The following is a 26,582-nucleotide window of genomic DNA, read 5'->3' on the forward strand; positions in this document are numbered from 1 at the left end:
TCATTAAGTTATAGCTTATAGTTATAGTTATATTGCATTGCATCACAGTTGTTGAGGCAGGATCCGGAATTATTTAGTTCGAATCCCCGATTGTTTCTGAATATGATCCTAAATATGTCAGCACCATATCCGTATAGAGTCTGGATATCTTAGGATATCGACATCAGTAAAACAAGCACCAACCACGGCCAGGAAATTGGAAGACTTTTTGTGTGTGACTCGTCCTAAATACAGAATACAGAACTTGGAGCTCAGTATCATATTGATATACAACTACACTAACAGGTTGTACTGTTTCTACAAATGTAAATATAACTGAGGTGTGTGGTGAACTCAAAGCATCCCTTGTTTTTTCAGACGCAGTCCACAGGAGAGAGAGCTGGGAAGTCAACAGGAGCCACGGCGTGGAGAGATGGATGCACCTGAGACGGGCCAAGAATCGGAACAGGCATACCACGACATCGACATGAATGAGACGGGCCCAGTGATAGTGTTTCTGTAGGAACACACACAGCATGAAATAGATGTGAACGGCAGGGGCAGAAGTTATAGTATGTTTATGCTCTATGCTACACTATAAAAAAACATGTCACATGTGTTGGAATATCTTTTAAACCATGGTTTTTGCATCACATGATACTGTAGTCTTATTGGATCAAGATGTTTTCATCTTATTAATCCTGCCCCATACCTAGGGATCTTGGCGACGCAATCTTACTTCAGAGTTGTGATCCTTAGTTGTGTCAGGATTCAGTTATCTTTGACACGTTGGGACAGAATGATAATGATCTGACTAGTCAATAGTTGAGTCCAGTAAATGCAGACTAGCGTGTGTACAAAGTTGTAAAAGCAAATGTTTTGACAACAAGTTGCTGGACACTTTGTACGGATTTTATATAACTTCAGAATCGAGTATAGATGAGAAAGTGAAAAGATTATGGTACCGGTGCAGGGTGTTGACAGATTTTTGTCCTCAGTTACCATGCTGGACTTATATGTGGCATTATTTGATATGTCACTTATACGAAGTTGTTTGATCACAATTAATGTAGTGATGCTTACATATAATGGTTATGTTATTTGAGGCCTTGTCAGTGGGGACAACTACAAACTGTTCATGTTGGGCAGCCAGACTTTAGAGGACAGCTGGCTGGGACAGACCGGGCTTAGAATAAATATCTAATATATCACTAACATCTACTAACTGTTTGTATAACAACACAACATATGTTTCTCTAGATGGCCACAAGGAATGAGTCACCAGCAAGCATCAAATAACAAAGAAATCAATTGAAAGTGTATTCATTCCATTATAAATTGGTTGTTTTTGTAGTTCAATTATATAACGATTTCGGCTCCAAGTTGTGACCACAACGTATGTTAAATATAGAAAACATAACAAATGGTGCCAGATATAAAGGCATTATGCGTTCTTTATTATTAACACTCATCTATTCACACAAGCATACACATTTCACTTTTGACAAAGGAATGAATATAGCTGTCATTTTGAGTCAGCAATACATTCATAATACATAATAGAATGCACAGGGACTCCATAACATTAAGACATAGTATTCGATTTGCAATCTGCCAATGTAAAGGCTGACTGCTCTTTATACATTATGACGGTCCTTACTCACGATTAACATTTGTGTGAGATGAATGCAAACATGTATAAATATGTACATGCAGGACATGTGACGGAATCTTTGGGAATGAACAACCTGTATATACATGTATGTTAACATGACATTATGAACGACAACACAAAACCACAAAGAGTTTATTATATTAAATATGCGTATCACTGTAAATGGAGTCGTTCAGCTTCAGTTTACACGAAATTACTTCAGCTTGGTCATGGATCAGAGATTGATCTTATTGTCTTTCAACTTTTGTTTCTTTAGATTGAGTTATGGTATTATATAAGTTGATATGTACAGTATATACTTATGCTAGCTAAGCCTGAACTTTTGAGAGGAAGGTCGACTGACACCTCTGAGAATTATATCATAACGAGTTGAAAGTATCGTGTAAATAATAAGCCGACATATGTATATGTACAGTTGTAAAACAGATAATGATACAAGCGTGTGTGTAAAAAGTATTTGACAAATAAAACATTTAGGTAAGAGTTCTAGGTTAATATTTATGGATTGCCTCTTGTCATTGATCAGATATTTTTACATAATAATGTTAAATCGGGAACCAAGTCTTACTCGCCTCTCATCTGAACCTAAGTGTTCAACCTCTGTACATGCATATAAAGGGTGGTTACAGACAAACAGCCTGCTGGAACACTGACCAGATCCTAGTGGCATAAGTTGCCGTTTTCCTTGTTTTGTGAAAAGGGAAATAGAACATCTGGTGTCACCACTGATTTTCATTTATGTTTTTTCGGTCACGTATGCATTACAAAGTCATGATGCTTTTTAATGTATAAGAGAATATTTCCTGTTTTCTCTTTCTTCATTATGTTTTAAATTAATGTATATAAATTTAACTTTCAAAAATCGCATTTTGTATTCAATATATTATTTCCTTATGTGGCTAACGTGCGTTTTGCCGACACTACCCACACAAGAACAGTCAGGATAAATTAAATATACGAGACACACAAGGCACAGATACTGTAGTTTCATGCTGGCAAGAATCAGGATGGGATACGATTGAAGTTGTTTATTGGGGGGGGGGGGGGGGGGGGGGGGGGGGTCGCGGGTGGCCCAGTCGAGGGTGCCAAAATACGACGTGCAGAATCCCATGGGTTCAATTTCCGGTTCTCCCCGATTATTTTTCTGAATGGGGTAAAAACCTAAAATTCGCCCTTATTATTGATATGTCATCCGAGTTAGATATTTTACACATCTTTAGTAACAGATTAACATAGAAATAGGGAAAGAGATTTGAGAAAAATGTAGTTTCAGCTTGTTGCATGGAAGGAAGGTGTAAACAAGTGGACAACCGTGAACTAGGTCGTCGTGACCGAGGACGAGGATTATGCATTTGTATTGAATGTTACATGCGCCTTTCCTAAACGGTATTCATATCAGCGGACTGACATTGAACCGTATTGTGCTTGTGTTTGAAAAGAAGTATAGTTTTGTGAATTCGTAACGTCGTACGTGTCACAAAGAACGTTCCAGAACGTTGTGTGTCCCTGATAACGTGTGTGAGGATATGAGGACTGCCAGTTACATTTTGACAGTGACTGGACGCGTGGTAAATATTATTTCTCTTACTGTTTTGGTAATAGGCATAGGGAAATCATAAATCATGGGTACCTTAGGTTTGTAGGTTTGTCTCTAGTATTCTGTATTATGTATGCAGGTGATACAGTACAACTTGACACAACAACCGGTCCCTGTGTCCGATGTATTTAGAGTCAGCCACTGAATTAGTTTATGACATTCAGTAGCCTGAAGTATGATGACAAACACTGGCCTGGAGTATGATGACATTCACTAGCCTTGAGTATGATGACATTCACCAGCCTGCATTATGATGACATTCACTAGCCTGGAGTATGATGACATTCACTAGCCTGCATTATGGTGACATTCACTAGCCTTGAGTATGCTGATATTCACCAGCCTACATTATGATGACATTCACTAGCCTTGAGTATGGTGACATTCACTAGCCTGGAGTATGGTGACATTCACTAGCCTGGAGTATGATGACATTCACTAGCCTGTATTATGATGACATTCACAAGCCTGGAGTATGATGACATGCACTAGCCTGAAGTATGGTGACATTCACCAGCCTGGAGTATAATGACATTCACTAGCATGGAGTATGATGACATTCACTAGCCTGAAGCATGATGACATTCACTAGCCTTGAGTATGATGACATTCACTAGCCTTGAGTATGGTGACGTTCACTAGCCTGGAGTATAATGACATTCACTAGCCTTGAGTATGGTGACGTTCACTAGCCTGGAGTATGATGACATTCACTAGCCTGGAGTATGGTGACATTCACTAGCCTGAAGCATGATGACATTCACTAGTCTGAAGTATGATGACATTCACTAGGTTGCATTATGATGACATTCACTAGCGTGGAGTATGGTGACATTCACTAGCCTGGATTATGGTGACATTCACTAGCCTGGATTATGGTGACATTCATTAGCCTGGAGTATGATGACGTTCACATGTCCTGCACAAGAAAGAGTAGGAATAAATACTCATGCAAAATATGTACGTGATATGAAAATACTTAGAGTGACAAGAAAATAGTATCACCAAGTGCACAGAAAAATTGCTATGCAAACTAAATGCAATGATATATATATCAAAATGCATAGTTTGTGCACTTCCATTATTGAAGATATACCTTAGCATATATACAAGATAATATTTAAAACACCATTGAACTTTCCTTACTTAGGTTAAAGTTTAACCTCTCACATTCATTCAAAACATCAACATTCATACAAATATATGATTTAAGATAAATATGATAATTATAGCTTAGATGCTTATTTATAAAGTCAAACCTTTGATTACTATTTAGATAAAAAACCTTTAGTAATGATCCCCTAATGCTCCAAATGCAGTGCAAAGTGAAAGTTGCAATATGGAGTTAGTCAGTGCAAGAAGGCATAGTTTGTATTCGGCCAATCACAGGGTAGCTTGGTATGTGAATGATCTGGACATAGAATGTAGGGATAAACACTACTTGTTGGACAACAAAATATACTGACAACCTGAAATGCCAACAAACCTCTGCAGAATATAATTCAACAGAAACAAAAGCTGAAATAAAACTACTTTCAAAAAGCTTAAATACAAATATATACACCTGCTACGTGAAGACACCGCTTATTAGTGTGTACAAACTGAAATAGTTGGAAGAATTATGTATGATAAATATAATCTCACCCTCGGATTTTTCCACTTTTCAACACGTGTTATATTTCATATCAAAAGACACTCGGGTGAGATTCTCTATTTACATAAAGATTTATCATCCAACGAACTGAAGACTCCTAGACTGGAATGCATCACTATTTCGCCTTTTTCGCCTTATGGAATCTGGTCTTTGAAAGGCATTTAGAAGCGATACACATAAGGAGAAGAATTTATGGATGCCAACTTCTTTATTATGAGAAACACAACGTTTCGGAGTATATGCTTGCTTCTTCATCATTCACCTGATGAAGGAGTAAGCATATACTCCACATAATAAATGTGTGTGTTTGTGTTGTGTGTGTGTGTGTGTGTGTGTGTGTGTGTGTGTGTGTGTGTGTGTGTGTGTGTGTGTGTGTGTGTGTGTGTGTGTGTGTGTGTGTGTGTATTTGTGTGTGTTGATTTTGTTGACAAAAATGAAAGTGAAGGTGCTGCTTCTTATTTAGTTTTGGTATCTTGAAAAATGTGTGTTGCGATTTCATATTTCTATACCAATAGGCATTCCTTTCATTGCAGGCAATTCGGGTATTGGTTCAAGTTTCAACAATGCTGATACTCTATGTACTTCTTGTACCAACCAGTGAGTACCTATGTCAACTGATAACTGGAAATGATATAATACTTACTACTCCCAATCTATACCTGTGAAACCAAACATGACATTGAGCGATACATGGGGCAAGGTTCATTATTAGGGCCACTAAGGTATTAGATGCTGAAGATTGCTGATAGGAGCCTTACCGACAAGAACAGTGATAGACGAATCAATCACTGATTCACATAACATTTGTTTAATTAAAACAGCTGTTTGGATGCCTACAGTTTGTCTCGTCGATGTTAACATAACAAGACTATACCACTGAAATATATATTATGGGATTTGATGCCTGGACTGAAGAACTGTTTGTGGATAGTCGGTTGTGTAGTAGAAATACAACCATGTCATTTACTTCGCTGAATGACGTTGACACTGCACGTGAATTCAGTGTATCGGTGGAACGTTCAGGAGGAATGTTCAGTGACTGTTGTATGTTTCCGGAAAATGAACTCTAAAACGCATTCAGCTTCGTGGATAACATTGAAATGCACGTGATATTCATGAATATTGGATATAAAAGCATGTTAATTAAGCTTTAGAGGAGTCTAGCACCAACCATCGTGGTGGCTAGATGTTAGAACGCATGGTTAGGCTAACATCGTTGGTTGCAGTTTAACCTTCAGTCACATTAGGACTGCTTTAGAAAAAAAGGAATACTACAATATCCGTGTAGTGCTTTGCCTTTAATTGCTTGGTATGTAAATACTAATTGTGGGATAATACAAGGTGATTACAAAACTTTATTTTTCATTTTTTCATTCCACTGTGAAACAAAATGGTAGCAGAGCGTGGTTTTTTCAAGGTAAGTTTTTAGTTGGGCTTGCATACATCATGTCGGAGGCTTCATGTTCAAAAATGTCAATCAATGCTAGAGCTACTTCCACGGAGGTAAAGGTTGCTTACATAGATGAGGCGAAAAATCCTAAAATAGAAATTGGTGAAAACATTAATAAAATTAAGAAACAAAAGGCAGCGGCTAAAACTGTTTTTACCAAATGTAAAAACAAACTGTATAATTTGATAGAACAAGCAAATCTTCCCTCTCGTAGGGCTGTTAGAGATGGAATTGACCAGGTAAGTTCGCTTCATCTGAAGGCAGTGAATGTCATGGTTGATTTGATTCAGGCATATTCAGATATTGGTGACATTGAAAATAAAAATCAAGTCGCCAAAGAACTTACGTCAATAGAAGTTAATGAAGAGGTTACTCAAACGGCTCAAGTTTACTTGAATAACAGATCAGATGCTACTTCAGTAAGCAGTATACGATCATGTTTGTCAAAGTTATTCCATGTACCAGATAAAAGTGAACAAAAAGTGTTTTCTGTTAAGAAAACAGAATACACTGACATTGAAAAATGCTTAGACAAGAATTTGGGCAAAGAGAAACATGAACAATTTGAATGTTTAGAGAAGAAGTCAAATGTTGTTGAAGGTTCTAGAGTTCATCATGGTGTTCATAGAGGGACACCTCCCATCACAACTAGTCACGAGCTGGGGGTAGATATGTGGAAACAACTCAGAAGAGTTTCCGTACCTACATTTAATGGTGACATTAAAATGTATGAGAATTGGAAAGCAGCATTCGTAGCCTGTATAGACATGGCACCAGCAACACCTGAATACAAACTGTTACAGTTAAGACAATGTCTTACCGGAGAAGCACTGAAAGTTATCCAGAGCTTAGATCATAGTGCGGCTGCATATGACATAGCGTTAGAACGTCTTGAGCGCAAATATGGTGGCAAAAGACGTAACATCGCTTTGAAGTTAGAAGAGAAAACAAAGTTCAAACCAATTTGACCTGGTAATGCAAGAGATTTAGAGAAGTTTTCAGACTTGTTGGATATTTTAGTGGCAAACCTTAGAGAATCGGACAAGTTAGAAGAATTGGGGGATGGCACGTTATATTCACAATTACTTAAGAAATTAACAGAATACATGGTAATACAATATCAGAGGTTGATATTTTAGAACCAGAGACAGGAATCTGTTGAAGTCCTCAGAGAATGGGTTCTGCAGGAAGCAGAATTTCAGGTCATTGCTACTGAAGTCATCAATGGGGTGTCTGAAAAGCAAAAATCACATGAACGTAAATCATCGGGTAAAGATGGTACTTTCTTTGGCAATCGCCAGAACAGGGATCGTAAACGTCAGTGTCAAATGTGTCCGGGTGCAAGTCATGACATTTGGACTTCAAAGCCCTGAGCGTTGCTAGAAGGTTGGAGGTTGCAAAGACGTTTAATCTTTGCTTCCGTTGCTTCGGCTCTAACCACTGTGGTAAGAGCTGCACTAGGTTAACTGACTGAGGTATAAATGGTTGTCCCGCAAATCACAATCGCTTACTTCACAATGGTGATAAAATCGGGGATATTGCAGAAAGTCCAAAGGTGAGTAGCCCCCAACATTCAGAAGATAACACACAAACCACTATGTCGACTACTCAATGTGACATGCCATACACAGCACTGACAACTGTTCCAGTAGTTCTTAAACATGGTCGTCGCAGGATAACAGTCAATGCTCTTTTAGATGATGCAAGTACGCAGACATATATAAACGAAGATGTAGCTGCGGAACTTGGATTGCAAGGCCATTATCAGAAAGTATCGGTAAATGTTCTGAATGGTAGAAAGAGTTTTGAGTCAATGACTGTTGATTTTGGACTAGAAAGCATTGATTGTTCTGTTGATATATCAATGTCGGCTCTTACAACGACAAAGGTTACAGGAAAAATGCAAGTTGTCGATTGGAAAAAAACATGGTGAAAAAAGGAAACATTTGAATGGGATAAAATTTCCAAAACTTGGTTCTCGTTCTGTGGTAGATATTTTCATAGGCATTGACTACCTTGACCTTCATCGTTCTTATGAAGAGGTAAGTGGTTGTCAAGGGGAACCTGTTGCAAGGCTGACTCCACTCGGATGGACATGCATAGGACATGTTCCTGGGGTTGGTGGATATGAGACACATTTTGAAAGTACATTTTTCACTGATAACAATGAAAGAGAATTACAGAATCTGAACGGTTTAGTGAACAAGTTCTGGGAAGTAGAAAACTTTTCATGTGGCCCAATGAATGAATTCAATGATGGTGAATTGGCTGCAATTGAAATTGTAAGAAAGACACTTCAATACAACAATGGTACCTATCAAGTAGGTATACCATGGAGATATGACACTCAGAGGCTACCAGATAACTATAACATGGCTTTCAATCGTCTTCTTAGCACTGAGAAGAAGTTGTCCAAGGACAAACCGATTGCTGACGCTTATGGTTCTGTTCTAGATCAGTATTTGCAGAAAGGATACATTCGAAAGGTGTCCTCTGCAGAGGTACAAGATAGTAAATGGTTTCTACCTCATTTTCCAGTTGTACGTCCAGATAGGACTACAACAAAAGTACGCATGGTTTTTGATGCTTCTGCAAAGTGTCAGGGAGTTTCACTCCATGACATAATACATCCAGGACCAAAGTTGCAGAATGATTTATTTGAAATCTTGCTTCGTTATAGGAAGCAACCCATAGCACTTGTTTGTGACATCGCTGAGATGTATCTCCAACTTGAAGTGAAAACTGAAGACCGTCCATACCTAAGATTTCTGTGGCGATCTATGAATTCAAATGAGAACCCACAGGTGTTTGAGTTTAACAGAGTGGTGTTTGGTTTAAACTGTTCACCATTCTTAGCCCAATACATTTCTCAAGAACATGCAAAAGAACATCAACATGATTTTCCACTTGCTGCTGAGACTGTCGCAAACTTCACATATATGGATGATAGTAGGGATTCAGTGGAAGATGACATGACTGGGGTAGAGTTGTATGATCAATTGACTGAGCTATGGTGCACGGCAGGCATGCACGCCAGAAAATGGCTCTCAAATTCGTTGGATGTCCTTGTTGGAATTCCCTTTGAATCCAGGGCACAGAGGGTCAACATAAACAAGAATGAGTTGCCTTCAGTGAAAACGCTAGGCCTTATGTGGATAGCAAATGATGATGAGTTTAGTTTTTGTATGAATGTTCCTGAGAACATCGTGAGAATGACGAAACGAATATTTCTCAGAGAAATTGCAAGGATCTTTGATCCGCTTGGATTCCTGACACCTTTCACCATTAAAGGGAAAATGATGATTCAAGAGATGTGGATAGCAGGTTTCAGCTGGGATGAAGAAATCGATCCTGATCTGAAAATTAGAACTTTGAAATGGTTAGCTGAAGTTGAAGAGCTATGTCATGTCCGAGTACCAGGGTGCTTGAGATTGAAATCTGAAATTGAAAGCAAAACATTTCATGTATTTGCAGATGCATCACAAGATGCATATGGGGCAGCAATATATGCCGTCTATACTTACCAAAGTGGGGAAGTATCGAGTCGGTTAGTTACGTCCAAAAGCAGGGTTGCTCCTCTTCAATCTGTATGCATTCCAAGAATGGAACTCATGGCGGCAATCCTTTGTGTCAAGTTGTTTGTTGCTTCAGCAAATGTGTTAGGGATGACCACTTCAAACACCAAACATTGGTGTGATAGTATGAATGTTCTGTGCTGGATTAAAAGCCAGAGTAGAAATTACAAATCTTTTGTGGCCAATCGCATTGGTTACATCCAGGAAAATACCAGTCCTTGTCAGTGGAAATATGTTCCATCTAAATTAAACCCTGCAGATATAATTACCAGAGGTACATCGGCAGAGAACCTAGTGAGTAGTACATGGTTGATGGGACCAGAATTCCTGACTCTGAAAGAAAGTGAATGGCCAGAACAAATAGGTGGGTTTCAAAATGAGAGTACTTTAGAAATGACAAAACTGGCCAGCAAAAGAGAAATGGTTACGCTAATGTCCGAGGGTGATGATGATACTTGGCGTCTTCATCCATCCAGATATTCTGACTGGAAGAGATTGACTAGAATATATGCTTGGGTCTACAGATTTGTTTCCAATGCACGTGTTCCATCAGAACTACGTCACAGCGGTGATCTGGATGTAGAAGACGTCATAGAGGCTGAAATGAAAATCATTAGTCACATGCAAAAACAGGAATTTGCAAAGAGTATTCCGCACTAAAGAACGGAAAACAGTTACCAAATAACAGCAAACTCATCGGACTTCAGCCAGTACTTGATGAAGAAGGAATCATTATATCCAGTGGCAGGTTGAAATATGCTGATTGCTTGTCATTAGAGACACGGATTCCAATAATCTTGCCTCGAAAAAACTGGGTGACAAGACTGATTGTCAAAAATTACCGCGAAGAAGGTAACCATGCTACAGGTACAAATCAGACTTAGCAGCACTCTCCTCACGCTATTGGATCATCGCTGCTCGTGAAGAGATTCGCGCATGGGAGACAGAATGTGCATTTTGTCGGAGAAAAAAGGCTAAACCAAAACCTCAAATCATGGCTCCACTTCCAAAGGTAAGAGTACGCTACTCAATGAGAGCATTTTCACAAGTTAGAGTGGATTATGCGGGACCTTTCTTAACAATTCAAGGAAGGTCAAAGAAAAGACAAAAACGGTACTTGTACTTTTTACATGTTTGTCAACAAGGGCTGTACACCTTTAAATGTCGTATGGGTTGGACAGTGACTCTTTTCTGAATGCTTTCTTTCGCATGACAAATAGACGAGGCATGCCGAGGGAGGTGATATCAGACAACGGTACCAACTTTGTAGGTGCAGTGAAGGAAATGAGAGAACTTGTCAACAAACTTGATGTGACTGCTAAATCGTCCTTAGCAAATAGGGGAATCATTTGGAGATTCAACCCTCCTCATGCACCACATTTCGGTGGTGTATTAGAATGTATGATAAAATCGGCAAAAAGGGCTATCTTTGCCATTCTAGGTAAAGGAGATATCACAGATGAAGAACTAACTACAGCATTTATTGCTGCAGAAGCACTCATCAATTCCCGTCCACTTACGTATCAAAGTGCTAACAGTCAAGATGATGTACCCTTAACACCAAATCATCTTATGCACGGACAAGTTGTTGGAACGTTTGCGCCTGAGTATGTTGACACGACATCATTCAACCCAAGGAAGCGTTGGAGAAGAATACAAGAACTTGTCAGGCACTTCTGGAGAAGGTGGTTGAGGGAGTTGCTGCCGACTCTACAAGTCAGAAAAAAGTGGAGAAAGGCCAGTCGAATTAACAAGTGAATGATGTTGTGATCGTTGTAGCACCAGAGTCACCACGTGGAAGTTGGCCCCTGGGGAGAATCATCAATACTTACCCAGCAAGGATGGACATGTTGGAGTGGTTCAAGTCAAAATGGGCAAGTCTACACTCATCCGACCGGTGACGAAGGTATGTCCTCTGGAGTGGAACTCGGAGGATGACTCACCAGACCAGGAATGTTCATCTGAGACGCAACGGGAACAGGAGGAAGCAAAAGAGGATAATTCGTACGGAGGACAAGGTCAAATGATCGAAATCAGACCATTCGAAACTGGATACAGTGCGAGGCAATTCTGAGGATATCATCGCAGAATGAGGAAACATTGTGTGTGTGAGGATGTTGTATTCTACATTGAAATGTGCATTATAGTGTAATGATTCATGGATGTTTTCATGTATTCTGATAGACAGGAGTCTATCATCGAGGTGGGAAATGGACTGAAGAACTGTTTGTGGATAGTCGGTTGTGTAGTAGAAATACAACCATGTCATTTACTTCGCGGAATGACGTTAACACTGCACGTGAATTCAGTGTATCGGTGGAACGTTCAGGAGGAATGTTCAGTGACTGTTGTATGTTTCCGGAAAATGAACTCTAAAACGCATTCAGCTTCGTGGATAGCATTGAAATGCACGTGATATTCATGAATATTGGATATAAAAGCATGTTAATTAAGCTTTAGAGGAGTCTAGCACCAACCATCGTGGTGGCTAGATGTTAGAACTCATGGTTAGGCTAACATCGTTGGTTGCAGTTCAACCTTCAGTCACATTAGGACTGCTTTAGAAAAAAGGAATAAAACAATATCCGTGTAGTGCTTTGCCTTTAATTGCTTGGTATGTAAATACTAATTGTGGGATAATAAAAGGTGATTACAAAACTTTATTTTTCATTTTTTCATTCCACTGCAAAACAATGCCTTTTTCAGTCATGACTGTCGAGGGCGACAGAGATTGTGAGAGGGGGAAGTATGGCGAGCACTGCAAACTAACCTGTCCCCAGAACTGTGCCCCTATTCTACCAAGTAATCTTCAGCCCTGTGACAGAGACACCGGGAAGTGTTCTGTAGGATGTCTGAGTGGTTGGCATGGTGATCTGTGTGAACAAGTCTGCAACATGAACTGTCCAGAGAAGACATGTAACCAGCAAACTGGGCACTGTACCCTTGACTGCAATGGAACCAACGTGGGAGTGTTTTGTAACGTCAGTCGAGGTGAGATCAATTTAACTTTGAGTTAATGAAATGCTTAAAACGTCATTCCAGCGACACACTTTTGTGCAAGGATATCGTCCTTGTTAGTCTAATATATCCACACTTACCACATTCATTAAAGTTTGAGGCTCGAATTGTAACCAAAGCGCAACTTTCGGAGATCAAAATACAAATTAATTTAATGTTTACAAAAAAAAGTCCATAATCATAAGAAACCTCGTAAAAACAGATACGATTGCACGAATCTCTCGTTAACATTAGCATGTGTTCATGAGCTGCTTTCAACCAGTGATGATAGATGTTTGCGAATCCTGTCCCACCTGCACGGACCCTTGTATTGGGATATGTTTTAATTTCTGTTTGGAAAATATTTTATGGAAAACATCAACTTATATGTCCAAAGCGGATATATATAGGCCTCTTTTGTTGCCGAATATAAACCATTTAGCATGCCAAAGACTCAAGGGAATTCCCTTGTGACTGCAGCTAAAGGGAGACAACTCGTGTCCCGTTACCTCTTATAGAGAATGTTTTGTTGAAAGTTATTAAGTGCAAAATTAAAAAATCGCTCCCTATTTTTCTTATTGCAAATGTCCCCAACAACTGTACGTACAGTCTATAATCCTAGCACGTGTTCAAATACCGTATATGATACTGCGACACACTGGATGCTTCCTGATGTGAACCTTTCCGAACACTTACATTTCCACACTGTAAAGGTTTGATCACAGCTACCATATTGAAAACTTTGGTGTTGATATGAAGTATGAAGGAAGTGCACATGTTTTATTTTTGATTCTTTTGTCCAGAGTGTGGTCGTGGCTGGTATGGCGATCTGTGTCAACACCCCTGCAGCATCAACTGTGTGGAGGAAAGATGCAACCACGCAACTGGAGCCTGTATACTCGGCTGCAATGGGACTTACACAGGGGAGTTTTGCAACAATACAAAAGGTACGAATATACATATGGGTAATGTATGAGCAAAGGAAACCTGTCGAGGTTTAGCTCATGAGTGAGCTACATTGTAGCTGTATTTACGTCAAGTCTGTTCTGTGGGTGAGGGGAGGCAGGTATACGAAAACAGCTCAGTACATTGTTCCAGGGACGAGGGGCAAAGGTCCAGATTGAAACAAGAACCACCAAAGTAACATTGATGAAGCTGCCCAATTGCGATCTAAATGAAACTGATATTTTATTTTTTTGAGTTATTCACATTCCAAGTAACAGCCCTACTTAAAATAAAAATAGTAAAATAATAGTAAAATGTTGTATCCAATTTTGTGATGTCTATTGAAATAATTACGAACGTAGTATGATTACCGCTGCGTTAAAAATAGACCTGTGAAAATCCGGGTTACAATTGGTATTCAGAAACTCATGCTTGCCGTAAGAGGCAACGGGACTGGGTGGTGAGGGTCTCTCATTTGGTTGATGAATGTCATGGTGTTCCTACAACGTAGATCGATGCGCATCATGTCAATCACTGGATTGTCTGGTCCAGACTTAATTATTCACAGACCGTCATCACATAGTTGGAATATTGCTGAATACGGCGTTAAACAACAAACAAACATAACGCGAATAATATATTGTATTGAACATATTTCCTACTTCAATGTAGGTTAGTGAAAGAGAAGTGATACAATAAAAGTGGTGTTCGATTTTGAAACCTGAAATAAAGTTATAGGCAAAGACACATCTGCAAAACCATCATCCCCAACAACCAAGCACCCCCAACAACAAATGACAGGCCTGAGCTGCAAATACAATATTTTATTCATGCCATTGCTGTTTGGTTAATCCAAATCTCTCATTACACAAGATTGGTACCAGATTAATTATTCCTGAAGATATGCTAAGCTAGTACGTTATTGTGTGTAGATTGTTTGTCTGAACATTTTTTTATATGCTCATCAACTTCTTTGACTCCCGTAGCTGTGAACAGCAAGGAAGAAGCAAACAGCCTGGCTGCCGTACTCGTTATTGTCTTCCTGACTGCAGCTGGCGCCGTCATAGTCCCTGTCAAGGTGTTCTTAAGGTACATATGCTTCATTGAGTGACAATTGAATACCCGACTGCGGAGGTCCACAAAGATAATTGCATGTTACGTGATGCGCTAGTTTGTTCAAGACTGTATCATTAAAATGTGAATTTGTCAGGGCATTACCCATGAACGCATGGATAATAAGACTTTAATTTATTGTGGAACGCTTAGTTATTTCATATTAGAATGTCATGAGAACCATCGAGGAGATATTTTAGATTAGGCCTGTCAATTTTGGGCGTTTGGGGGAATTCTACCGTGATCCTGTTCATAATTCTAAATTCAATTTAAATTTGCTATTTTCGGACCAAATTTAATTTTAATGAGGTAAGGAGACATGATGGAGAAGTTGTAATCTGTATTCGCCAGAGATTATGATTGCTGTACTGTCTCTCTCATTATATTGGGTTTGTGCGCACACACATACACGTACGCACGCAGACACACGCGCACGCACATACACACATACACGCTCGCACGCACGCTCGCAGACACACACGCACGCACGAACACATACACGCACGCAAACACACACACATCATGCGCGCACGAAGATATACACGCACGCACACACTCATACACGCATGCACACACATACATGCACGCGCACACACATGCACGCACACATACACGCACACATACTAGCAGGCACACACATACACGCACGCACACACACATACAGGCACACACACATAAACGCTTGCGCACATACATAAACGCGCGCACACACATATACACACACGCACACACTCATACACGCGCAGACACACATACACGCACGCTCACACACACATACACGCACACACATACACGCACGCCCACACATACACGCACGCGCACACACATACAAGCACGTACGCACTAATACACGCACGCACGCACGCACACGTACGCGCAATCACACACATACACGCACGCACGCACCCATACACGCAGGCATGCACACATACAAGCAGGCACACACATACAGGCACACACACATACACCCTCGCGCACGCACATATACACACACGAACATACTCATACACACGCAGATACACATACACGCACGCTCACACACACATACACGCACACACATACACGCACGCACATGAACGCACGCACGCATACACGCACGCACGCACACGTACACGCATGCACATACAAACACGCACGCACGCACGCACGCACACACACCAAAACGCACGCACACACAGCTACACGCACGCACACACTCATACACACACGCACGCACGCAAACATGCACGCACGCATGCACACACACAACTACACACTGATGTATGTGTCAACAAAACATGATCTGTTATGGTGCTAGTTAATATTTCTAAGCCTCATGTTTTGAAAAAAGTCGATCCACAGATTACGTGTATCTGTTTCCTCTTTCAAGTAACAGGGGCAAATACACTCTGGTGTGCACTACAAATGTACTTTCTCTGGATTTTATGATGAGATATAATGCCATTGTCCAATTCTGTCACATCTATCTGTCAGATCAGCATATACTTAATGGTGTTCAATATTCAATAAACAAAACGCGACATTGCCACAATAAATTTCGGCTAAGCCGACTGTGTCATGAATTGTGTCTGTGAATCACTATGAAATACTGATGACACCAGGTGTTAACGAATAGGTGAGCGTATCCTGTCCCACAAGTAGCACCCATCACATACACATACAAAACCAAGTCAACTACCAAGTTAATTACAATAACCAATTCATTAAGTAGGTGTGTTCTTCTTTTTGCAGATGGCGGAGAGAACAGTACAGGTAATACAACAGTCAATACCCATAAGATGGCCCTAGTCGTCAAAGGCGCCGAGATTCGCTGTGCAGAGTTGCTTTCCTTGGACACGCCAGGAACCTGTGACCTTCCCGTTCGAATCCCGGTTTGCCCCGATTATGTTTTTAGGTTTGTCAGCACCATACCCGTGCTCCTGGGTTTCACTGAAGTGCTAAACGTCTGAGACATGCATCACTTCGGGCTTTTTCCTCCACATTAAGCTGACACGCTGCAGTACAACTGGAATATTGTTCAAAGCGGCGTCAAACACAACTCACTTACTTACTTTCTCAGTGTTCATAATGGCAGCAATTGTTTACGAATTCTGACGCAGTCTATATCTGGTATGCAGAACATACAATTTAGACTGGGTCCTTCGGCCTATGTACGATGTGTGATGAGGATAAAGCAATATATACTCAACAACAAAAGTTCCTGTGACACCAATATTTTAGTGTATTTTTCAAACAAGTAAGTTTGGTTTTCAATATTGTAGTACATGTATGGAATCAAGTCGCAAAAACGCAACTGCTACAGAAAAGCATGCATTCCAAGCAAAAGTTGACTTTTATGCAAGCCCCATGCATTTCACTACCCAATAATGGGTATAAAAACGTGCGTTAACGGGATTCCATATGCCTTTTTTAGCATCGTGCTGACAACAGCCACTTAGAAAACAACACAACTACGCAATTATTCAACATTTCGAAATGCCACGCCTGTCCGAAAATGAGCGTCTGCGAGCCATTGGTATGCTTGACGCAGGATCGAGTCAACGTGATGCTGCAAGACAATTTAACGTCCACAGAAACGCAATTTGGTGTTTATGGCAACGTTGGCAACAGACGAATGCAGTCAAAGACCATCCTCGGAGTGGCAGGCCACGCGTAACCAATAATCGACAAGACAACTGGATTCGAACAACACACCTGCGAAATCGATTCCAGCCAGCAACACTGACTGCAAGAAGCATCCCTTGCCTTCGACGAATATCTTCACAAACCGTACTCGTCGCCTCAGATGTGCAGGGATTGTCGCCAGAAGACCCGCCAGACGTCCCATTTTGACAGGAAACCTCCGTCAAGCACGTCTACGGTGGTGCAGACAGCGTCTACGCTGGACGGCCATGCAGTGGGGACAAGTTCTATTCACTGACGAGTCTCGTTTTCAACTCAGCCACAGCGATGGACGGATTCGAGTGTACCGACTTCGAGGTGAACGTTACGTATATCATTGTGCCATGGAAGAAGATCGGTTCGGGGGTGGCAGCGGTATGGTATGGGTGGGATTACAGCAAGACAGAGGATCCGTTTGATAGTGGTAGAGGGTAATCTCAATGGACAGCGCTACCGCGACGATTTCATCGGCCCTGTTGTTCTACCGTTTTTGCGTCGTCATGACCCAGGCATTACTTTTCAAAATGACAACACCCAGCCTCATATTGCTCGACTTGTTCAGGATTCTCTTCAACTAAACAACCTGAATGTCATCCCCTGGTCGGCTCGCATTCCTGATCTCTCAACAATCGAACACATGTCGGATGAGACGGATCGGCGCCTTCGACGTCAACAATGTGTTCCTCAAACACTCCAGGAACTTCGAAACATGCTCCAGCAGATATCAGACAGATATCCCACAGGACTTTGTGCGACGCCTTGTCCATTCCATGAGACGAATATGTGCTGCTTGCGTCGCAACCAGAGGTGGACACACACGCTATTGATTTGTAAATTGACATTTTGGCATGTTCATGTTTTTTTTATGAAATCATTTTCTGAAGTCAGTATGGCAAATTAAACCATTTGAACACTTACAGGAGTCTTTTGTCTGTTGGAAGCTGAAATTCAGATTTGGTAAAAATCAAAACTTTGCATTAAATGTTATTCAATGTCACGGGAACTTTTATTTATATTTAATAAATAATATTCAAGTTTCAAGCCCTCAAAATGGAAAACTGTCAAAGATACGAAAGACATTGATCAAATAGTTGCTGAGCAGCCTAGCGTACTTTGCAAGTTTTGAATTTCGGACACGATCAAAGGAGTACGAATGACAATAACTAACTTTAAAAGGACATACAGCTGTGTCTGTTAATGCGCGAATATAAATACGATATTTCCCGAAATCCTCTAAAATAAGTGTTGTTTCACGTTTGTAAGCTTTTGTTGAAAGTCCAAAACATGCAAGTTCTCTATAGCTTTGTCCACATGTTTTAGTACATGAGTGTGTGCGTTCATGTTTGTAAATATAACCATATATGTTAACGTGCTTGTTAACCAATGTCAGTGTACTTATATTTATATCCAAATATAATTGTTAACTGTGCACATGCTTATGAATCAGACCTACCAAAAGAATGACTTTCCTGAACACCCAGGCAGTCCAATGAACGATAATGTTAATTGTGTAAAACCAGATGACAAATTATTTTCTTCTAAAATCTTCTGGAACAGGTTTCCAAATTAATCCACACCAACCCCCAACCGGACCAACAATGTCAAATGGATGGCTCCGATGCTGACAATGTTGAAAAACACTCGTATATTTAGTTGTTTTTCCATCTACATTAATGTTTGGCTGTACATTGTTATGTACTTTGAAAGGAGACGAATATAGATAGTTTTTTTCTTAAACATTTTGTTTGGGAAATGTGACGAAATCAGTTGAAATTGATATTCTATTTGTTCTTTGTTTCAGGGCACAAGGTCAGAGTAAGTACCATATTTCCAATTTGGACATTTGTTCATTGCAGGAACGTTCCTGAACTTTTTGAGAACTATATTTGAGTAAGCATGGGGATGAAATGCTTCCTGTGATATATCTCCTAAATGAAAACAGTACACAATCACGTCACATTCAGCGTACATCAGGTAAAACATAGTCGAGTGACATTTATTGTGGTTGTATATTGTGTAACACACTGCAGAAAACTAAGCAATGAGGTCAAGATCATAACCTCTCCCAAGTTAAACTATCATGACTATATTTGAAAATATGCTACCATAAGGTATCACAGCGAATAGAGGATACTTTTATGGAACAATACAAACTATTCTAAATGCTACATGGCCGAAGTAATGTGAGGCAAATTGCAATCAATTGGATTCTTGTGTTATACCTTATATCTTAAAAATGTAAAAAACTTTGTAGAAGTATACGAGCAATGGCCTCTTGAACCTACAAAGTATACGACTGCAACTAACTTGGACAGCTCTCCAGAAACACCATGCCTTTATCGCCTGAACAATTCTATGATGTAATAACGACAGAGTCAGAAATATTCAAGCTTTCCCAGCAACCCGTTAATAAGAACACATTCAACTTTTTGGATACCAACTTCTGGTTTATTGCATACAGCGACATTTCGGTGAAGAATTGTTCACCGTTATCAAGCTGGGATGACTAAATGTAGCATAATTGGTGTGTTGAGATAAACAGCAGATTAACATTTACAATAACAGATAATGGATAACAAGTAGTACCACACATATATTGATGAAGCCAGAACTAGATTTGCTTCCATATATCATCTATAGCTGATCTGGTTCTGTTCACAGGTTCAGCGGAAGTGGAACATTTTCTCCCAGGTATGTGTGGAATGTAACATCACTGTGAAATCCTTTAAGGCTGATATGTCAGGTATAGTTTGTTTGCTCACATGAGCTTTCGGTTAAACTGAGCATGTTGTGTGGGCATTGTCTGTCATCAATCTGTTTTAAATGTTCCCGGGGCTGTCGGGTAGCCCAGTGGTTAAAGCGTTCACTCGTCACGCCAAAGACCTGGGTTCGATTCGCGGCATGGGTACAATGCGTGAAGCCCATCTGTGGTGTCCCCAGCCGTGATTTTGCGGGAATATTGCTAAAAGCGGCGTAAAAACATACCCACTCACTCACTCTAAACGCTTTCTCTGAGTCTGAAATTACTGTATGGCTATATGTCAACATGACAACCAATTAAAAATGGCAGTTTGCCAAATGAATCGCAAAAGTTAATCATGTCATTTACATTTTACGTGCATTTTGATATATAACGATTAGTATAACTCTACTTTGAATACGTGTGTGGAGTCAAATTTGGCATACCAAGAGTATTGCCTTCCAGGATATGTCAATACCTAGCCCTCTTACGAATTTGTAAAAACATAAATAGCTGAATATCTCTCTTGTTTGTAAACAAACGCGATTACTCTGAAATTAGAACATACTGTCCTGATGCAAGCCTTTCGATCCGCTTTACATATTGTTTAGCATAATTAAAAAGGTATGCTACTTCAAATGCCAAAGTACAGTGCATGACAATATATCTTTATACATCAAAGTGGCCGTATTGCTTGCCCTCCGTAGGGCTTCGATAACAGCACGTTGAGCCGCACAACCCACGTAAACAAAGGATAACTACACAAAAAAGATTTTGTCAGGGTATTTTCTCAATGAAAGTTAATCCCTCTATGACGTCTGTTTATCTAAGTGAAACACATTACACACTAATACAATATCTAGAATGGACTGTGTTAGATGTGACGAATCATCACATGGCGCTGGCCTGTGGCAGAAGTACTAGACAGGCACACATGGAACTCTGAGAGTCTAATTGGTACTTGTATATCTTGCCTAAATGTCTTACCCCCAAATTTGACACAGAGGTTATCAGTTATGAAGTTCTGCATTTCACATATATTTTAAACTTTAGATGGCATTTGCTTTCATTATTGACAAATTGTCTTGAACCTCTGAAAATAGATTTGTAACTGTATATGTGGTCACGAATGCCCCATGATAAAAAATGAAGCATTTCCGTTAGTCTGCTGTTACTAATTTTTGCCATAAAATTTTTGGCTGCGGTAATAAAACAGATGAGCAGTCAGAGAAACCATGAAATGCAATTAAAACATCCGAGCCAGAAGAAGGCGGACTGTGTGCCAGCCCGATCGTTGTTGAAAGCGCGACAAACCTGTGGAAAATGTTTAAGCCTGTTGGCTGACCTTTTCGTTTGGGTGACAATTTCGTCTGTATTTTTTTACATGCTGTTTAACACTATTTCCGTTTTCTAACTTGATTTTGGTCAAACATTTGTTATTTGTCATACCCAAAAGTATTAATATGTGCAAAGTTGTTATGTGCTTTCAAACAATGGAGTCAATTTTGCATACTGGACATCTCTTCTGAAATAAACAGACCAATGAATCTAAAGCTGTGTATGGAAGATTACTTTACCGTGTCCTTTCCAGCGAACAATTTAGATTTTAGCATCAAAACGCAAATAATATATTTCCTTTTTTTGCAAGTACATCCTAGCTCATTATGTTGTGTTGAAATATAACCATTGCATTACAAGTATTACATTCATTGTTGCAGATTACGAAGCTGGAAACAATTTTCATTGTTATCTTATGATGATACCTTAACTCCATTATATATGAGCATCAATGCTACAAGCATAGTGTTAAGTCGCTGTGTTGACATTCTGCATTCGTAGCTGTATATCCAGGTGAATAAGGGAACATTTAAAACAAAAACGATATGCATTGATCAACCATATGCTTCTTCATCCTTTAGAGTCATCCAATGAGGAGTCACCTACAAACAGGGGAGTCTTGAGTGAAAGTATGTTTTATACAGCTGCATTGTAGAAACTTAGAAACTAAACATTTAACATACTGTGGATTTAACTAAAATATTTCTTGCAGTATCTTTTAAAGTAGTTTTTTTATGTTGAATATTTGTGGCGATTGTATGTGTTATGCATATATGTAGACCATTAAATAAAGATACAATTTAACAATTTAATCTTTATCTTTATCAACAGAAGAACTTGAAGAAGAGATGAGGAAGACAGCAAATGCTTTTGTCGCAACCAACAATTATGGAATTGTGAAGCTTGCCTTAGAGACACACGGTCACGTGACGATGGGTGGTGTAGAAGGAGAAGGAAAGAAGGACATTGCTTTAAAGTTGGGAAAAGAGTATCGTGACAAAGGCTATGAGTTGGTTTATGTTGTTGATATTTTGAAACTTAAGCTGCAGCATTATTTTGCTCAAGGGAAAAAGATGTGTTTTATTTTTCATGACGTATTGAGAACACTTGATTTACCAAAGGATAAAGCACCCCTCCAAAATATTTTGCAGATTCTTAAGTCAAATTTTGAAAAGCGTAAAACTGGAAACGAACACAAACTATGTGCCATCTTTACTGTGAACACCTACAAAGGTGAAATACAACAGCTTGGTGAAGCAGGGGCCTGTTTCTTCAGCGGTCCTCCATTCGTCGACTTCAATTTGATGTCTCTCAAGTACACTTTGGATGACAAGAAGGCGATTTTAGAAAAACATTGTAAAGATGCTACCACAACACTGGATGTGGAAAAGATTTGTGGATTTGATCATTCTACATTAGGCTTTATTCGAACATGCAAACTGTTTCCAAAGTTTCAACAGCATGGTGAAGAGTTTTTCAAGCATCCTTTCTACTTTCTACAACAGGAACTGAAAATGATTATAGATCGTCAGAATGATCAGTCAGCTGCGCTGATCCTAATGTTTCTGTGTCAAGGTTCACTTAACCTGCGACAAGTGGAGACACGGTCTGAAAATCAAGCTGTCGAGGACCATTTGACCAAAGTGCGAGATGTTGTTCAGATAAGAACGCGGGCGGGCGTGGCAAATGCTGTCAGACAATTTCCAGACGGGTTTTTAAAAGAAGGAGACATCACAACATTTGCACACCAAACCATCTATGATGCGTGTGCTTGTGCGTTATTCAGTCTAAATCCCTCTATAGTCTTGGAACATTGCCATATAGCGTTTCTTAATGAGCATGTACAGTGTGACCAATATTTGGACACTTCTACAGTTGAGAAATATCAGCCTTCTATCCATGTATCACATGTCTACACAGGGATCATTGAGAAAAGACGAGGTAGTATATCAGCATTATTATTTGAAATTTAACAATTTATGAATTTATAATAATTGATAACAATTCCAGTGATCATCATTTTCTCTTAAAATTGAAAATGTTGAAAATATTTCCAAAAGAATTTGAGTAACCACGGATAGATGGACAGTGCCACTGATGTCAAACATGATTAACCTTTTGCAGTGAAAGTTTTCTGTTTGGTTTTGTTAATCAGCATCAGGGAGGAAACAGAGTGGCTCCACATTTCAGCGGGAGGACAACAGCAATGCTGGTGTCATGAGCAAAGGTTAAATACATAATATTTTAGATGATCAGTGTTTTGCAAAAACAAATGTTCACATCTATTTAGTTCAAATGTAAATGACACTGGATACATACAACTTGAAATGATATCCCATAACAACAATAAAAACCTTTCATAATTTCAACGTGAAAACATCCTGTCTGCCTTCATTACAGGCCACATAATGAGATTGATGCTTCATTTTTCAACCGTATCTGAAGGTTATGTTTGTGTTTTCTTGTTTATAAATTTAGACATATTTGATGTACTTATCTTTATTTATAGAGCTACTGGCCAAAGAGATTGCAAAGATAGAAGAAGTATTTGTTAAAACAGAAAACTTCAGGAAAGTGAGGGAAACATTGGAGAAACATGGACATGTGACAATGAGTGGTGCTGCAGGTGGGGGGAAGAAATCTATTGCTCTGATGTTAGGGAAACATTACCAGAAGGAAGGCTTTAAGGTGGTCCATGTAGTGGATGCTTCCAAGTTTAAACTGGATGATAAGAAAGCGCCTGGGGAAAAGGTGTGCTTCGTATTTCATGACATATCCAGGACAATAGACCTGAATCGTGATATCGATCATGTCAAATCAATTTTGGGTGAAATTGAGAGCGGTCAAACTAAAGATGAAAACAGAAAACGTGTGCGTATTATGTTTACCTTGAACACATACGATGACAATGGTGGTAGATCGCTGCTTGGTGACGATAAAACCGTTTTTTTCAGTGATAAGTCGTTCCTCGACTTTAACCAGATGTCTTGTCAGCACACACCTGAAGAAAAGAAGAAGGTTTTGTCGAAGCATTGTAAAGATGTGGTCACCAACCTTGATGTGGACGAGATTTGTGGATTTGAACAAAACATCCTTGGCTTTCCTCAAACATGCAAACTTTTTGCTGTGTTTCAATGTTTTCAAAACCGCCAAGAAGAATTTTTTCGTGAACCTTTCTGCTATCTAAGGGAAGAAATGAAATCAATTCTTGCCCAAAAGAATGATCAGTCAGCTGCCCTTGTCCTGATGTTTCTGTGTGAAGGTTCAGTTAACTTGCAGCAAGTGGAACTGCCATCTGACAACAAGGCATTGGAGAAGCTGCTCACAGAAATGACAGATGTTGTAGAAATCACAACGCGGACAGCTTTAGCCAGGGCTGTCAGACAATTTCGTGGCAGTTTTTTCACAAAAGGAGACATCACAGGATTTGCACATCCTGCCATCTATGTTGCTTGTGCCTGTGCCTTAAGCGAAATCAGCCAAGCCTTTGTCCTGAAACACTGCAGTATGAAGTTCCTTTGTGAACATGTACAGATCAGGGACAAAACTGTTGCTGATAATGTGTGTCAGCCCATAATCTATGTAACAGAACACTACCGTGTTGACATTGAAAAAAGGTTGCCAAAATTTCCGAAACATCAGACATTTTATAACACCCAAAAGCGTTTGGTGGACAACTAATCTGGTAATAGCCGGATAAGAAAAAACGTGTTTGAGCCTGTGTATGTCAGCAGTTATATGCAATTAGGGTGGTTTTTCATTGGGACACATGCAAACAGAATCATATGTCATATCTAGGCCATCATCAGGGCCTGAGAGAAGGATTTACTGAAGGCCAATGAACCCTGGTACAGAATTTCCATTGATTGGCATATATTTATAGCAAATATAACTGTTCTTCATGTGCCTAAGTCTCTACGTGACTGTGCTACATTTGTACCTCCACCAATGGAAATGAGAATAGGATAGGAGGTACATGCGCATTGTTTGCTGTTAAAAAGTCTAGCTAAGGTTGATATCATGGTTATTTTTATTGCGAAAAACGAAAAGTAAAACATGAACGGAACACACACGCTAGGTACGTATCCGTTATCCATGTAGTGATGTCACTAGTGATCAGGAAGGTACATGTATGTTATCCATGTAGTGATGTCACTAGTGATCAGGAAGGTACATGTATGTTATCCATGTAGTGATGTCACTAGTGATCAGGAAGGTACATGTATGTTATCCATGTAGTGATGTCACTAGTGATCAGGAAGGTACATGTATGTTATCCATGTAGTGATGTCACTAGTGATCAGGAAGGTACATGTATGTTATCCATGTAGTGATGTCACTAGTGATCAGGAAGGTACATGTATGTTATCCATGTAGTGATGTCACTAGTGATCAGGAAGGTACATGTATGTTATCCATGTAGTGATGTCACTAGTGATCAGGAAGGTACATGTATGTTATCCATGTAGTGATGTCACTAGTGATCAGGAAGGTACATGTATGTTATCCATGTAGTGATGTCACTAGTGATCAGGAAGGTACATCTATGTTATCCATGTAGTGATGTCACTAGTGATCAGGAAGGTACATGTATGTTATCCATGTAGTGATGTCACTAGTGATCAGGAAGGTACATGTATGTTATCCATGTAGTGATGTCACTAGTGATCAGGAAGGTACATGTATGTTATCCATGTAGTGATGTCACTAGTGATCAGGAAGGTACATGTATGTTATCCATGTAGTGATGTCACTAGTGATCAGGAAGGTACATGTATGTTATCCATGTAGTAATGTCATTAGTGATCAGGAAGGTACATGTATGTTATCCATGTAGTGATGTCACTAGTGATCAGGA

At 39.7% G+C, this 26,582-nt stretch overlaps 1 protein-coding gene across 3 annotated transcripts in view; it reads left to right on the plus strand.

Annotated features, from left to right (window-relative positions):
* Nucleotides 1-25,915, plus strand: part of LOC124122347 — a 377,435-nt gene extending 351,520 nt beyond the window's left edge. The window contains exons 1-12 of one of the 3 annotated variants that reach the window (XM_048395639.1): nucleotides 4,072-4,211; nucleotides 5,439-5,502; nucleotides 12,637-12,921; nucleotides 13,731-13,874; nucleotides 14,859-14,961; nucleotides 16,717-16,737; nucleotides 19,448-19,461; nucleotides 20,308-20,337; nucleotides 22,306-22,353; nucleotides 22,556-23,665; nucleotides 23,880-23,951; nucleotides 24,234-25,915. In XM_048395639.1, coding sequence (XP_048251596.1) covers nucleotides 4,152-4,211; nucleotides 5,439-5,502; nucleotides 12,637-12,921; nucleotides 13,731-13,874; nucleotides 14,859-14,961; nucleotides 16,717-16,737; nucleotides 19,448-19,461; nucleotides 20,308-20,337; nucleotides 22,306-22,353; nucleotides 22,556-23,665; nucleotides 23,880-23,951; nucleotides 24,234-25,405 — 3,123 coding nt within the window. In that variant the 5' untranslated portion in view covers nucleotides 4,072-4,151 and the 3' untranslated portion in view covers nucleotides 25,406-25,915. Of the gene's footprint in view, nucleotides 1-4,071; nucleotides 4,212-5,438; nucleotides 5,503-12,636; nucleotides 12,922-13,730; nucleotides 13,875-14,858; nucleotides 14,962-16,716; nucleotides 16,738-19,447; nucleotides 19,462-20,307; nucleotides 20,338-22,305; nucleotides 22,354-22,555; nucleotides 23,666-23,879; nucleotides 23,952-24,233 lie in introns of those variants that run through there. The other 2 variants (XM_048395640.1, XM_048395641.1) reach the window with 2 other exon arrangements.
* Nucleotides 25,916-26,582: the final 667 nt, after the last annotated feature.

Source organism: Haliotis rufescens, unplaced genomic scaffold (assembly GCF_023055435.1).
Source record: "Haliotis rufescens isolate VD_foot unplaced genomic scaffold, xgHalRufe1.0.p SCAF_14, whole genome shotgun sequence".
In the NCBI taxonomy this organism is placed as follows: domain Eukaryota; kingdom Metazoa; phylum Mollusca; class Gastropoda; order Lepetellida; family Haliotidae; genus Haliotis; species Haliotis rufescens.